The sequence below is a fragment of the Aureobasidium subglaciale genome (genome assembly GCF_000721755.1).
Source record: "Aureobasidium subglaciale EXF-2481 unplaced genomic scaffold scaffold_0, whole genome shotgun sequence".
Taxonomy (NCBI): domain Eukaryota; kingdom Fungi; phylum Ascomycota; class Dothideomycetes; order Dothideales; family Saccotheciaceae; genus Aureobasidium; species Aureobasidium subglaciale.
This window is the reverse complement of record NW_013566995.1, coordinates 1,972,987-1,986,898: the sequence shown is the minus strand read 5'-3', so window position 1 is coordinate 1,986,898 and position 13,912 is coordinate 1,972,987. Positions and strand designations below refer to the sequence as shown.

The 13,912-nt window shown below is 50.8% G+C and overlaps 6 protein-coding genes across 6 annotated transcripts; 2 read left to right on the top strand and 4 right to left on the bottom strand.

The window, feature by feature from the left end:
- The first annotated feature begins 383 nt into the window (after window positions 1-383).
- AUEXF2481DRAFT_35120 (uncharacterized protein) lies at window positions 384-2,102 on the top strand. The gene is made up of 4 exons (XM_013493910.1): window positions 384-529; window positions 586-835; window positions 893-1,581; window positions 1,647-2,102. Exons 1-4 carry the CDS (start codon window positions 515-517, stop codon window positions 1,932-1,934), a joined length of 1,242 nt encoding a protein of 413 aa, XP_013349364.1. The 5' UTR covers window positions 384-514; the 3' UTR covers window positions 1,935-2,102.
- A 338-nt stretch (window positions 2,103-2,440) lies between these two features.
- Window positions 2,441-3,967, bottom strand: AUEXF2481DRAFT_758 (uncharacterized protein; the record flags this gene model as incomplete). Its single annotated transcript, XM_013493821.1, has 2 exons — window positions 2,441-3,296; window positions 3,357-3,967. 2 exons carry the CDS (start codon window positions 3,965-3,967, stop codon window positions 2,441-2,443), a joined length of 1,467 nt encoding a protein of 488 aa, XP_013349275.1.
- Window positions 3,968-4,382: 415 nt separating this feature from the next.
- Window positions 4,383-5,174, bottom strand: AUEXF2481DRAFT_164019 (uncharacterized protein). The gene has a single exon (XM_013493909.1). It carries the CDS (start codon window positions 5,039-5,041, stop codon window positions 4,628-4,630), a length of 414 nt encoding a protein of 137 aa, XP_013349363.1. The 5' UTR covers window positions 5,042-5,174; the 3' UTR covers window positions 4,383-4,627.
- A 134-nt stretch (window positions 5,175-5,308) lies between these two features.
- On the bottom strand, window positions 5,309-6,432 carry AUEXF2481DRAFT_45608 (uncharacterized protein; the record flags this gene model as incomplete). The annotated part of the gene is made up of 3 exons (XM_013493908.1): window positions 5,309-5,356; window positions 5,440-6,201; window positions 6,304-6,432. 3 exons carry the CDS (start codon window positions 6,430-6,432, stop codon window positions 5,309-5,311), a joined length of 939 nt encoding a protein of 312 aa, XP_013349362.1.
- A 1,149-nt stretch (window positions 6,433-7,581) lies between these two features.
- AUEXF2481DRAFT_61265 (uncharacterized protein) lies at window positions 7,582-8,610 on the bottom strand (the record flags this gene model as incomplete). The annotated part of the gene is made up of 2 exons (XM_013493907.1): window positions 7,582-8,357; window positions 8,412-8,610. Coding segments are annotated over 2 exons (975 nt in total), but the record flags the coding sequence as incomplete, so codon positions are not given.
- An 805-nt stretch (window positions 8,611-9,415) lies between these two features.
- Window positions 9,416-12,256, top strand: AUEXF2481DRAFT_755 (uncharacterized protein; the record flags this gene model as incomplete). Its single annotated transcript, XM_013493818.1, has 5 exons — window positions 9,416-9,543; window positions 9,600-9,945; window positions 9,998-10,244; window positions 10,295-11,026; window positions 11,076-12,256. 5 exons carry the CDS (start codon window positions 9,416-9,418, stop codon window positions 12,254-12,256), a joined length of 2,634 nt encoding a protein of 877 aa, XP_013349272.1.
- Between the last annotated feature and the right edge of the window lie 1,656 nt (window positions 12,257-13,912).

Genomic DNA, 13,912 nt, shown 5'->3' with positions numbered 1-13,912 from the left:
TATAGGACAGTAATGGGACAAGATGAGAACAATTTTCAACATGTCGATATTTTGTGTCAGGTCAGCCTGAAGCGCTGCATATGTTCAACTCTCGGGTGAGGCATCGGAAGCAAGCCTCATGCAGTCGACTTTTCTCCAAGTCAACGGCTTAATTTGTTGGTGAAGATTGTGGTTGAGCGATGAGTTTGACTCGTGCTTTTCGACGGCTTTACAGCGCCAAGCGCGGAGAGTGTCGGGGGAAACGGCGAGGAAGCTGCGCCGGTGACGGAGCTGTCGAGCGATTAGAGCCAACAAACAGTCACAGCAACCAAAAGTCAAACAGGGAGCAGTGATCAGCGCTGCGATAGCTGACTAGCTGGCGCGCCGACGTGGACGGCGGACCTCACTTTTTTCCTAATCCCCATTGACTCACCATCACTTCCCCATTTCCTCTTATAACTGTTTCTTCTGAATCAATCCTCCTTCCCTTCCTCTATTCACTTTCTTCATTCACACTCACATCACATCTATCAAAATGGTCAAGCAAAAGGTAAGCAAGTGCGCATGATTCCTTATCTGTAGCGTTCAATTGATCCATGTACACAGGTCTGTCTCGCCTACTCTGGCGGTCTTGATACCTCATGTATCCTCAAGTATCTTCTGGACCAGGGCTACGATGTTATCTGCTTCATGGCCGATGTTGGTCAGGAGGAGGACTTCGAGGCTGCTCGTGAGAAGGCCCTCAAGATTGGTGCCTTGAAGTGCTACATCGAGGATCTCAAGAAGGAGTTCGTCGAGGAGCTCTGCTGGCCCGCCGTGCAGTGCAACGCCATCTACGAGAACGTCTACCTTCTGGGTATGTGAAGCCTGTGCCAATTGACTCTCGTATGAGCATCTTCTAACTGTAAACTAGGTACTTCGCTCGCCCGTCCCGTCATTGCCCGCGCCCAAATCGCCGTCGCTCAGAAGGAAGGCTGCTTCGCCGTCTCTCACGGCTGCACCGGTAAGGGTAACGACCAGGTCCGCTTCGAGCTGGCCTTCTACGCCCTCCAGCCCACCATCGAGGTCCTTGCCCCATGGCGCGATCCCGTCTTCTACAACCGCTTCAAGGGTCGCCAGGATCTCCTCGACTACGCCGAGCAGTCCGGTATTCCCGTCACCAGCACAAAGAGCAAGCCTTGGAGCATGGACGAGAACTTGGCCCACTGCAGTTACGAGGCCGGTATCCTCGAGGACCCCAACGTCACTCCTCCCGAGGACATGTGGAAGTTGACCGTCGACCCCACCAAGGCTCCCGAGCAGCCCGAGGACTTTGTCCTGCACTTCGAGAAGGGTCTGCCCGTCAAGGCCGAGCTTCCCGGCGGCAAGACCGTCACCGATGCCACCGAGCTCTTCCTCGCCGTCAACGCCATTGCCCGCAAGCACGGTGTTGGCCGTATCGACATTGTCGAGAACCGCTTCATCGGTCTCAAGTCTCGTGGCTGCTACGAGACCCCCGGTCTTACCTGCCTCCGCGCCGCTCACATCGATCTCGAGGGTCTCACCATGGACCGTGAGGTTCGCGCTCTCCGTGACCAGTTCTTGACCTTCAACTATGCCAAGGTATGCTTCCACACACCCTCTTCCATCTACTCCCAAGATACATGACTGACAGTACCACCTCACAGATCCTCTACAATGGTCTCTACTTCTCCCCCGAGTGCAAGTTCCTCCTCCAGTGTGTTGCCGCCTCGCAGGACAACGTCAACGGTGCCGTCCGCTGCCGCGTCTACAAGGGTTCCTTCAGCGTCCTCGGCCGCTGGTCCGACACCGAGAAGCTGTACGACATGGACGAGTCCTCCATGGATGTCATTGGCGACTTCCGCCCTGAAGACACCACCGGCTTCATCTCCGTCAACGCCATCCGCCTGAAGAAGTACGGCCGCATGATGGAGGAGGCTGGCAAGAAAATGTAAACCACCTACACAAAAGACTTACGCCTATACCCCCACGATTTTTTGTAACTTTAGTTTTCTTTTCTGCATGACGGAAAAATGGTGTTAGCTAAGGATTCGCTTTGAGCTCTATCACTCTCTAGATAAGGAGATGGGAAAAGAATAAATGACATGATTTGATTCAAGCAATCTGCACTACACTTGCATGTACTCTTCAGCTCATGTGATTCTAGACAGACAGCGAGAGTGTTTGTTGCACTAGGCTGATATTCGACGTTGCACATGCGTGACAGATCAATAAGACTGCATGATCAATCTGCACTACACCTTCCAGGCCTTCAAAGACAGCTCGATGGGAGGCTGCAAGATGACAAAGGATACACAATAAAAGCTTGACTGGAAACGAGCACATGAGAACAAGCAGAACGCCAGGGATCAAAACATCACGCCCAAAGACGCCCTTGATTTTCCCTTTTTGTAACACGGACGGAAAAAAAAAATATGTAGCGACGAGAAACGTAACACATCTACTGGATATCAACCATAGTATCATCACCATCCACGCCAGCCATGACGACCTCTGGCGCCAAAACACCTCTCCCTCTACCCTGCAAAAGCTCCCTGCGAATCTCTGGTCCAATACTTCTATGTCCCTTGTTCAACAGCAAATCCAACAATGCCTCTCTCTGATCCTCTGTGATATCATTCCTATACCTCTGCGAAAAGGCCAAGAAACACTGATGCCACAACACTGGCAACTTCTCCCCACTCTTGATGTGAGAGGGAGCATCAGTCATTGCATCTTCGTCGACGGCGCGGAAACGTAAAAAGTGGAAGACCAAGGCATCGACGACTTTGTAGGGGAGAGCGTATTTCTTTTCGAGAAGCACGCGGATGAAGATGTTTGTGGCGCCGCCGGCTTCGAGGTTGTCTGTCATTTGCTCGGCGGCGAGTTCGCAGAGACGGTGGATTGCTGCTGCCGAGTGCAGGACGGGGATACTGACGCGGACGAGCACGGAGCTGATGATGTGTGCCTCGCGCAATGTGCAAGTTCCAGATGCGAGGAGAGGGAAGAGGAGACCCTTGAAGAAGCAGGCGGGCTTGTAGAGGGATTTCTTGAGGGCTTTGTAGAGGTGGACGTTTAGTTTTTTGGTCTCGCGGATGTCGTCGCGGACGCGGTCGAGGAGGATGTCGTGGATGAAGGCTTGGGCGACGGCGGGGCGGGAGGAGGTGAAGAGTCGGGTGGCTTCGTAGGTTGCGTTGGGCGTCCATGAGTCCGGGCGGGTGATGGAGAGGAGGGTGTCCCATTGGGGGAGGGTGGGGAGGATCTTGAAGGGCTTGGGGAGTTTGCCGGAGCGGAAGCGTGAGAGCATCATGCCGATTCTGTGGTTCGTATATTAGTTCGAGGCTTGGTACATTGTGGAGTCCAGTGTCCGAACGTACTGGGTGTAGACTTCGACGACCTTTGCAGGCAACTCGATGGCATCCTCGGGGGCGCCACCACCACGGATAATGTGTCCTTGAGCCTGACTAGCCTCGTGCTGAGCAATCTTCTCCAAGATCAAGTCTGCGAGATTGGTGCTGTCTCCTTGCTCGTCATCCGCTTGCGGTGCCAGCAAAGTGGCCGGGTCGAATTCTGGATTGAACTTGTTAAACATGGCCAAGTCTTCAGGATCAACCTCGACTTCCTCGACCTCCTCATCATCCTCGTCTCCCCAAGCCTCCTCATCTTCCGGCATTCCAGCCTCTTCATCAGACTCTTCCTCGTCGCGCAGTCCCCTCTCAAACTCAAACGCCGACGCGCTTCCCTTTTGCGGTCTGCGCGCCTCGAGCTCGGCATCCTCCTCAGCAGTCAAATCCTGACCCAGCGCGATGATCTTCCTCGATGACTTGGAGTCAATATATGCTTGTTGTTCATCATCCTCGTCGCCGGCATTGGAGCGTCCTTTTCTCTTTGGTGCTTTTTGCTTGTGCGGGTTTGAAGGTGCGTAGTCTTCTGACAATGGGTTGTGACGTCTCATCTGACGCGCGTCTCCTCCAGGGGCTTTTGGCATCTTGTATGTGTATGTGGTTGGTAGGGACTGGTCGAGGCGAAAATTCACTCGACAAGCGCGGCCAACAAAATGTTGCGAAAGGCAGAAGGGAAATTTTGTGGAGTTTTGCGGCATCTCGTTATCTTATCGCCGTGCCTACGGATCTACCCTTCGACATTCTCGTCGTGGGTACAACCCTAGTCGTATTTATGCTATCTGCTGGCGAGGTCGTCACGGACGCTCAGAACCTGGGTTCCTACATTGACATATTGGTTAGCACAGCTGTAGCCTCATCATCTTGTTCGCATCGTTCCGTCGTGAACTAAAGCTCCTTTGTGGGCAGATGTTAGCGCGATGGTGGCTAGCTTAGACGTTCTTAAAAACACACATTGTGAGACCCATCTGCCTCGTCCACTAACATGTACCTACGACTAGGCTCGATAGAACGAACGCAGAAGTCGTCGCGGATCAGAGAGTACATGATTCTTTCTTGCTCTTCGTCGTCGAAATACGCGGAGTGGCTATTACGGCACAGCTTCAAAAGATAGTCGGTTGCGCTTTGTGATGCGATCAACGTGTTCATTAGAATTGCAGTCGTCCTCAAGTCGGACCCACCATTCGAGATGGGCCTTACTATTCCCATTTGTCACCACCGTGTCGTAGAGATCCCGAAAGCGAGACTCACTGCCCTCCGTCATCAGTAACCAGGATCTCAGGATCTCTGCCCTGAAGGTCACGCCAGTGGTGGGCAGGTACTGTCATGTGCTCATAGAGATCGCGATCGTCATCTTCCCACCCATCCTCTACAAACCTCTCAATTTTGCGAAAATAGTCTGCGGGAATCTTGACTACAAAGCCGACGCTTTTTGTCGCCGCGGGTTGCTTTGAAGGGTTCCCTGTCATCATCCGAGATCTTCTGAAGCAGTATATTCGTTGATCTCGGGCCTTCGCTCCTCGATCGCAATGGGCCTGCCGACGAGTTGAATATGCTTCTCGATAGTTTGGTCGTGTGTGAGTCCGACGGCTCATACTTGCGACGGATACGGATAAGCCAAGGAAGACCACCGGACCGAAAACCACATTCGGTCGAGCCATAGTGCGTGCGTATGTTTACAGGAGAGTGAGATATGACTGGATTTTGTGAAGATGCCAACATTGACGTGAGGACGACGATTTTGCCGCAGGACGCGACTGTGCAACCTTTTCTTGACAGCATGTAGATCCAGGCGGCCACGCATCTGGCCTGAGACTCTTGATTATCGAAAACCTTGCAATCTGGTTCATATATCTTCGCTTCGTGTACTGCCATTCTGTATGCCATCGTTTGCCCAGGTTACCCTTCTGCGTAGCGGTCGAATGTTCTCAAGTGTCCTGAGGTAGAATATCTGGCACCGGCCCTTTTGGCACCACCTGCACCTTTTTCGCCCCAGCACATCCACATTTGATCTATCAAGCATCAGTAAGAGCCCAGACTGACCACGGAGAAAACTTACATGATCAAAATACGTCGCTCTCCGAAACGCACCACCTCTTGTATACTCGTTATCATCATAGTAAAGATTTCTATACCACCTCTCTATCTTCGGATAATCATGCCTGATCATCTTGAGATTACACTTGAACAGTGTATAATACGCAACATCAAACCTCGCAATACTCGGAAACAATCTGATATCAGCTTCTGTAACATGATTCCCGAATAAAAACTTTCCCTCTGATTTCTCAAGGTGAGCCTCCACGCGATCGAGAGCTGCGAATAGCTTCTCGACGTTTTCGTCGTAGGCTTCCTGAGATGTCGCAAAGCCAGTCTTGTATACCCCATTATTGATGTCGTCGTACACCCATGCATTGAAAACCTCAATCTTTTCTTTCGAGCTCTCGGGAAGATATCCACCTTGAGGATGAGCAGCTTCTCTATACTTCTCCTCCACCAAGCCATCAAACTCTGTGAAGAACATCCTGATAATCTCCGAACTCTCGTTATTGACAATCGTTTCTGTTTTCCTATCCCAAAGTGTCGGTACCAGGACACGGCCCGTATAGCCTGGCGATGCCTTTTCGTAGAGTTGGCGGTGACGGGTGAAACCGTAGAGAGGATCCTTAGGCATGGTTCCGTGAGCTCCTGTGTATCCCCAGCCATCGGGAAACATTTCATAGTCCATGACTACCAATTCGATGATGAATTCGAGACCCTTGAGCATGCGGACGATGGCCGTGCGGTTGGCCCAAGGGCAGCCCCAGTTTATGTATAGGACCTGTTTATGGAACTTTTGTTAGGTGTGTGTTTATTACTTGGTCTCTCGACACCAAGCCCGGTGATGTCGATGTCAATGCGAAATAGCTGAGCAAAAGCTTACATAACGATCCTTTTCGGGTGGAAATTCAGCTCCTGGTTCTCTGGAAATGTGGTCGCGAAATGTGGACTTCTGACGTCTAAAGTGGCCGTCCGCATCTGCGAATGCTTTGATGTCGTTGTTATTGGACATGTTGAATTGGAAAGACAAGAGCCGGTTAGTCTGTGGGAGAGAAGCCTATCGGACTTCAGATCAGTTGCTTGAATCTGGTGTCAGCTATCAGAGCAGGAAGGTAGGTAAATTAGGTAGGTAAGATGACTTGACCTTTGGGAGCTCGAGTTCGATGGCGTCAAGATTCCCCGCAGTTTACGTGCCTACTCTTTACATCAGCTCACGGACTCGACCTGCGAAGAACGATCTGGTTCGAAGAAGTTCTGAAAATTCGTGAGTAGCTTTATGGTACCAGTAAGAATAGAGACACAAATGTAGCGTCTAGCGAAAATTGTAAAAAGACACCATCTTAATGTCTTGAGTAAAAAAGCGAAGAAAAACAAAAAAGCCAGGCCCCCAAAGACGGCTAGAGTCACCTACTCCTCGACTCCATGCATATGCAGGATTGTGATGCATCCTTTCCACCGAGCCAGATTGTGCCACGTACAGGCAACGAAAACGCCAAAACTCTCGAGCCATGCAGACCGCTAGAAGTACAGCAGAGGGCGGGTCCAAGGAAAAATATTACCAGTTCATGAAACGCGTTATGTCCACTGATGCTTAGGCCTTGGCAAGTCTGTCTGATGACCTGGATCGTGGTGAATTGAGGCGGATGTCTTTTGTCGGTACATCGTCGAAAGCTGCACCATTTTTGGCATTCTTTTCGGCCTTGACTGCAGCTGCAGATGTTTTTGTCGTCCTGAGCGTCTGATCGATCCTGATCTGTGGTTCCGGGAGCACATTCTTTGACGTGTTTTTCTTCGTAGTGGCTTTCCTCTTTGTGCCAGAAGCTTTCGACGCAAGCTTTGTTTTGGTGAGTGGTTTTGGCTTGCCCAGCAGATTGAAGGCTGTGGGCTTCTTCTCTGCGCGTTTGGAAGGTGTTTCGACATCGACAAGATCTTCTTCCTCGGTAAATGAGTTGTCGACCATGTTGGCGTGACGGCGTCCAGTGAGAGGAGTACTCGCTGGCGCTTGCGGAGAAGGCATAGGAGTATAGTCCTTTGGTGGAGCCTTGAATGTCCGTACTATCGGAATCTGAGGTTGGTTTTGGCGGGCTCTTTCCAACACCTCTTCAGTCACAGGAATGCCAATATCTGGCTGGTCCCACTGCCTCAGGGCAGCATGTCTGGCAATCTCGTCGCAGGTACCTTTCACCACAATATCCCAGCAGTCCTCGAATTCCTTGCCAGAAGGTTCAGAGCCTGCGTTGATCCAGATTGCTACACCGTCTTTCCTGTCGCGTACAGTCGCGCACATTTCGCGTACAATTCTCTTGACACCAGGCACCTTTAGAGTCGTGCCAACCACGATAATGGCATCTGGACGTTTGCGAAGATCCTCACGCGTCACAGTACCAATGGCCTCGTCATCCGGGTTGTGCTCGTTGTAGAGGACCATACGAGGGCGCAGCATACCGACACCGTGGCTGCGTTTTCCGGCTACTTCCGTGCGAACCCTGTTAAGCTCCTCACAGTTGGTACAGACAGGTGGTACAGGACCGTCAAAAAGGTCCGCATGGAAATCAGACAGCTCGTGACACTTTGAGCAGACCATCTTGTCGAGTCCGCCGTGTAATTGAATGGTCTTTGGCCATTTCCCCTCCTCTTTCTGCAAAGGTATACGCGTCGCTAAAGGCTCTAACGACGTGTCAATTCCATCGACGTTCTGGGAGTAGAGTCGTAACAGGCGATCTTGCTGTGCCAGCGTGGCCAGCATCTGATGGAACAGAGTAGGCTGGGCGGACTTGGTCATGTGGGACATTTCTCGGACCATCTGGTGGAATGACGCGGTGGAGGAAGCATCTTTGTAAACATGCGACGCGTCGAAGAGATCCTTTCCAGAACCTTTGAGATTGTGCTGGGCGCGGAGAGAATTGAAGAGACCAGTGGAGGAGCGGAAGTCGGGGACTGTGGGGCATTAGTGACGTTCCGACGCGAAGTCGAAAAGGAGTGTGGGCTTACTGCCAGCCGAGACGGAAATACCGGCACCGGCGACGACAACAATCTTCTGACGCTTGTGCAAGACGTTCAAGACACGATCTAGTTGGGTCTTCTCGTCGGGTCGTAAACCTTTGCTCAAGTCGAGGTACTCGGTGGAGCGTGTAGGCTTTTCGCTAATTCGGCGTCGTTTGGCTGGGGGTTGACTGTCGGAAGCGTCCATTCGGTCGTCGGGAGAGGGAGAGGCAGATTGCGACGAGTGCTTCGAACGGGGCGGAGAGGGATAGGGATTCTTTTGCAGCTCAGGAGGAGGAGTAGGGGACTTTGGCGAGCTCAATAACGAGCTGCCGTCCGAGTCGTAGCCGTCCATAGCAGCTATTGTCGACGACGAGGGAGCTGCGTCAAGAAGTCGGGCGCGCGGTCAGGAAGGCCGCTGTCGATTGTGGAATCACCCGACAATAGCGTCCATTGGTTGAATGGAGCGACACAATAACAGGAAACAGAATGGCAGCGCGACACGTGCCTTCGAGAAAGAACAATGCGAATGGTGGAAGAAGACGCTGGAGAAAGGTGAGAGAAGGAATCGTGCAAAGAGCAGAAGCGGAGAAGTCGTGAGACAGTCGAAGCCAAAGACGCATCGCATCGGCAACGCCGCGGGAAGTCGCATCTCCCGCTCGACTTCTCCAAAACGCCTGTTTGTTTTGGCCGTCGCTGAGAGTGACAGAGTGACCGAGTGACTTCATCCTTGGCGTTTCTTACAGTCCACCTTCCGCATTCCTTCCATACTCGTTGTCAACCGTCTATAGCCAGCACACGCCGCCGTACCACCTTGTCGGTTGTAAGTCGTTGCTTCTGCATCACAAAAGTCGTTCTTTCTTAGGGAGGCCGCTTTCCTCACGGAGAAGCCGCTAGTACCGCCTTCTACTCATTTTGCTTCATTTTGATCTGAAGCCTGCTTCTTCCGAGAAGCTTCCGTACTTCGTTCGGGTGCTCAGCCTGTACACTTACACAAAGTCGTTGTCGCATGCATGGACAGTCTTGACGACTTGTTTGGCGATGCCGATGCAGATGGCATCAACGCTGCTATCGCTGCCTCGCTCGATACTGATGCTCTTTTCCAACGAATCGAACGTTCTCACATCGTAGGCTGCTGCCAGTAAGTCTTCTTTCTTTATCCCCCGGTCAACCAGGATATTCAGTAACCCTCTTCAGGAGGCTAGCATGGTCCAGGACAAGTTGCATTGCACAGATATCTGCAGACTGTCGCAAAGTCTTTGTGCGTGCTCTTCACCGCGACAGAAAGACCACCAAATGGGCTCTGTCCGGCGAGACCGAAGTTAATGCTTCAGAAGATGCCTTTTTTACCCACGTAGAATGGAGCAGCTCGGGTCTTGATCTTGTAGTTGCAGATCAATACGGTCGTTTCACTCTCTTCACTTTGACCCATGCATTGAACAGCCTGGAGCGTCGTCCTTGCAATCTGACCAGTGCAGTCGACGATCTGAACCAAGTTGTTGGCCTTCACTGGCTTCCACTGAATCTCGCTGGCCAAACACGGGTAAGTCGTTCAAGTATGGACCTCCGGCGAGTTGTCTGACCCGGAGCGATAGACTGCCCTGATTCACCCTGCCGTCAAGGACGGTAGTCGATGGAGCAACACGATGAGGCTTCACGACATTCATGGTGTCTCGAATCCCATCGATAACAAAGCAGCGTTCCTGTGTGTCACTCGCAGATGCCAGCTTAAGCTGATCTACGAACAACCCAGCCAGCCGTGGTCACAGTTCGTCATGACTCTAGACGACATCACGGATTCTGGAGACATTCTTACCCATGCTGCCTTCTGCCAGGCCAATCGTCAGTAATCCCCGCCTCTGAGATCCATAGGAAAGAACTGATGCTAGCAGAACACCTCGTGATGGTCACATACGACTCATCTAAACAATTGCGTCTATACAAGATTATGATCAATTGGAATGCCAACGCTGGTGAGGGAAACAACCACAAAGCTACAATAAGTCCTCAAATGGCTATCCTGCACGTTGAACTACTGGATCGATGTGTGCCTCAATCATCAGACCGAGCAGCAAGTGCTCAACTATCATCATTACATATCGAGCCACAGTCACAGGCTATCGATAATACTACTTTCACTGTCATAGCCGTCTTCACCAGTGCTGCGCAAGACCACGGCGGCAAATACAGTATCATATCGAGATGGGAACTTCAACAAGCCGATACCACATTGCATAACAGCTTCAAAGACCTGAAGCCGACAGCTGCTCAGCCTGTTGCTGCTAAGCCCGTACAGAAGCTGCATCGATTGGACGATGTATTTACACAAAAGGCTATACTGACACTCCAAAGTAATGTCTATCACAATACATTTGCCTTTGCAGCAAGCGATGGCACAGTCGAGTTTCGTTCACGCGAAACTATGCAAATCATAGCAGCGGATGGAGACACGAACAAAGCCACAAGTCTATCACAGAATGGATTCTCATTTCTGGCTTCCGATTGTGTCGATATCTCCCTATCGCCTAGTCTAGCAACCTCCGTCATAACCAAGCCAGATGGTACCATTCAACTACATAATGCGGAGTACTTGCACGGCTGGAAGGATGCTACAGAAGATAATGGTACGCTCACGAATTAATCATTTCTCAACATGAGGACTGACCATTATAGATCTCGCGCAAGCCGCTATCGTATCGCTAGCCCGCGAACTTGGAACTGTAACCTGCTACCAGATCGGGTTCGACGATCTGCTCTCTATGATTCCGACAGACTTGGATAGAAGTCTTCGACGAAGATTCATCAGCGAGATCTTCCGTACGATCAATCGCAATCTCGACTTCTCACTCGACGATCCCAAGGTGCAGTCAGGCAGGGTCATGAAAGACAGCCTTTTGTACCGAATTGCCAGTGCACAGTTAATAATAAGCTATCACACCGATCCTTCACGACGAGATGTCCCTGCCAAAGTGGCTTGGGTGCTGCTCAATCTTCGCTCAGTGTGCACGAACATCGCACAGACCTTGACCATGACTCAGCAAATCAGAGGAATGGCCTCTATGGAGCCAGGTTTGTTTGTCTCGCTAAAAGGACTCGTCAAATGGTCGCTAGACTTGATGACGTTGATCTTTGATGACATGATTGAACTCATGAGATTTTGTAAAGGAAACTTTGACAAAGAGAGAATCTTGGCATACGTGCACGAGAGGAATACTGCTACTCTGCATCTGTTACTCAACAGCACATCTCGTGCACTGTTGGGCATGTTGGCGAGCCTCATCAAGAGTTTCGCCAGCCGCATCGCCAAGATTCATGAGAAGGTGGCGGTCAGCAGCCGCTCTGGCGAAATTCGAGACGGCGTCGAATTAAAAAACATAGAGGCAATGCTAGGTCAAGATTTGCCTTTTGACCTCAGACAGTTCGAGCAACTCGTCGCCGAAGTTGACGGCAATGTGCGCGCCACATATCAAGCTGCACAGTCCTCGCCTCCGCAACGTAGTTTCTGGGAGCAGGGCATGCTGGTTGATGCTGGCCTTCCTGAGGTACTTAGTCCTGTTCTACAAAAACTATTCAGTGAGACAATACCTCGGCTCGAGAGCCAGATTGACGGCGTAGCTATCTACACTGCAGACACCGCATGGCTAGGTCTGGGCGAGGACGAAGAAGCAAATAAAAGAGCGGCAAGGCAACAATACGATGTGCTACGCAAGTGCGCCATTCCACCCAACGCGAGGGTCAGACAGTGTAGGCGATGTGGCAGTGTTATTGAGAACATGGCCGATGGGCACATGGCTGCTTGGGTACAGAACGCACACAAGATGTGCATTTGTCTCTCGCACTGGATCGTCGCTTGATAAATCGAAAGAGGACATTATTTTATCCTTGGCCACTAAAGCTAGAAGACCGCCCACGCGAGCTCCGAATTTCTGATACAGGATATAGCGTTACTTCTTGATGGTCATATCATATTTGGTATATGGCAAGCTTGCGAATACGGAATACTTCCAGACCTCTGTACCAGGACTCATACTGACCATCTCAAGCAAAAAAGAATCACACGTCTGACGGGATGGGGAGTTTGATGCTTACCTGTTGCGATGTCTCGCTCGTCACTGTCCTACCAATGTTCCCAAAGACTTCACTCCTCCAGCCTCTGATAGTGACCAGACCACCTTTCCACAGGGCGCGTCTATCAAGAGACCATTTGTCAAGGTTGACTGGTGAAAGTTTCAGCTGGTTCAGGGATTCGAACTCGAGGATGTTGATGTTGGTGTTGGTTGTTGTTGATGATTGATTTGTAGGAAGTGACTGCCAAGACTGATTAGCTTTTGATGGTATGATAAACGCCAGACCAGATGTGATTGATATTGTAATAGGACGGTATTTCGTTTATGATGGCTTTGGTGATGCGTCGGAGAAGGTCGCTGACCCTCCCACAGATCGATCGCTTCCTCCGGTACCTCACTTCCAGATGCATCTTTGCTGGTCTCACACATGTGCTATGCTCAAGTGCGAGCACGCCATCCCTTTGTCGACGCAGCAGTTTCGACGACCCTATACGTGATATCGCCCTCCAGTCAACTCTGCCAATAGCGATCTCTATGTCCTTGACCATCCTACCAGTAGATCTCGATGAATAAGCCCGTTCGTCGGGCATAACCAAATTCTACTCGATGATATCAATAACTGCTCTTGTATGATCTGCGTCAGGGAAAGGGAGGCGATAGAAGATTTCAGGGAGAGAGTGTACAGAGGAGACCCTGAATCAATCATCGAGTGAATCGGCAAGCGAGATATTATCGGCAGTAACGACAGGTAGTCACAATCAGGCGACTGCCACATTACATGTTCGTTAGCTCTTTCCTCTTGTATTTGTATGCGCAAGTGGACTACTGCTCACGTGCTTCTGATCAATGATCTCGATGTGATCGCTCCTTCCTGGAGACGCGATGCTCCGCGATCATCCGTCGATAGCTCTTTCTGTCCAACATCTTGTGACGATTGCATATCATCTCCGATCAAGCGTCCAGGGACACATCTCACACAAGAAGGAACGCAGAAAGATGAAGGAATGGACCATATCGATGAGAATGCAGAAGATGACGATGATGTCTGCTGCTACAAAGGAAGACCGAGATGAGGAGACGGGAGATGCTGGTTCCGCTGGACACACCGAGAAGGAGGAGCACGAAGCTTTTACAGAGCAGAAAACTTTCACATTGGTGATTCGCGAGAGTAAGAAGAACTGAGAGGACGGTAATTTTGAGGACAAGAAGGAGGAAATAGAGTATACTAGAGAAGTTGAAACAAAGCCAAAGTCGAAGAAGGGATGCAAAACATGAAACTAGAGGGTAGCTCTATCAGACACTTTCCAGAGACTTGTTCTCCATTATTCATACGAAATACCTTCGGATCGTTTCATATCAATGTTACATCCAAACGAGAGCTTTCCCAGCCACCAGATGTACAAGCCTGGCATAGCTTGAGTCGAAGAGTGGAAGGGCTTCTTC

Bases quoted from the DNA above. Each gene is read 5' to 3' on its own strand.
- AUEXF2481DRAFT_164019 (XM_013493909.1), bottom strand. From the start codon at position 5,041: ATGGCTCGACCGAATGTGGTTTTCGGTCCGGTGGTCTTCCTTGGCTTA.
- AUEXF2481DRAFT_35120 (XM_013493910.1), top strand. The intron at 836-892 runs GTATGTGAAGCC...ACTGTAAACTAG, and splicing joins CGAGAACGTCTACCTTCTGG to GTACTTCGCTCGCCCGTCCC. The intron at 1,582-1,646 runs GTATGCTTCCAC...ACCACCTCACAG, and splicing joins TGACCTTCAACTATGCCAAG to ATCCTCTACAATGGTCTCTA.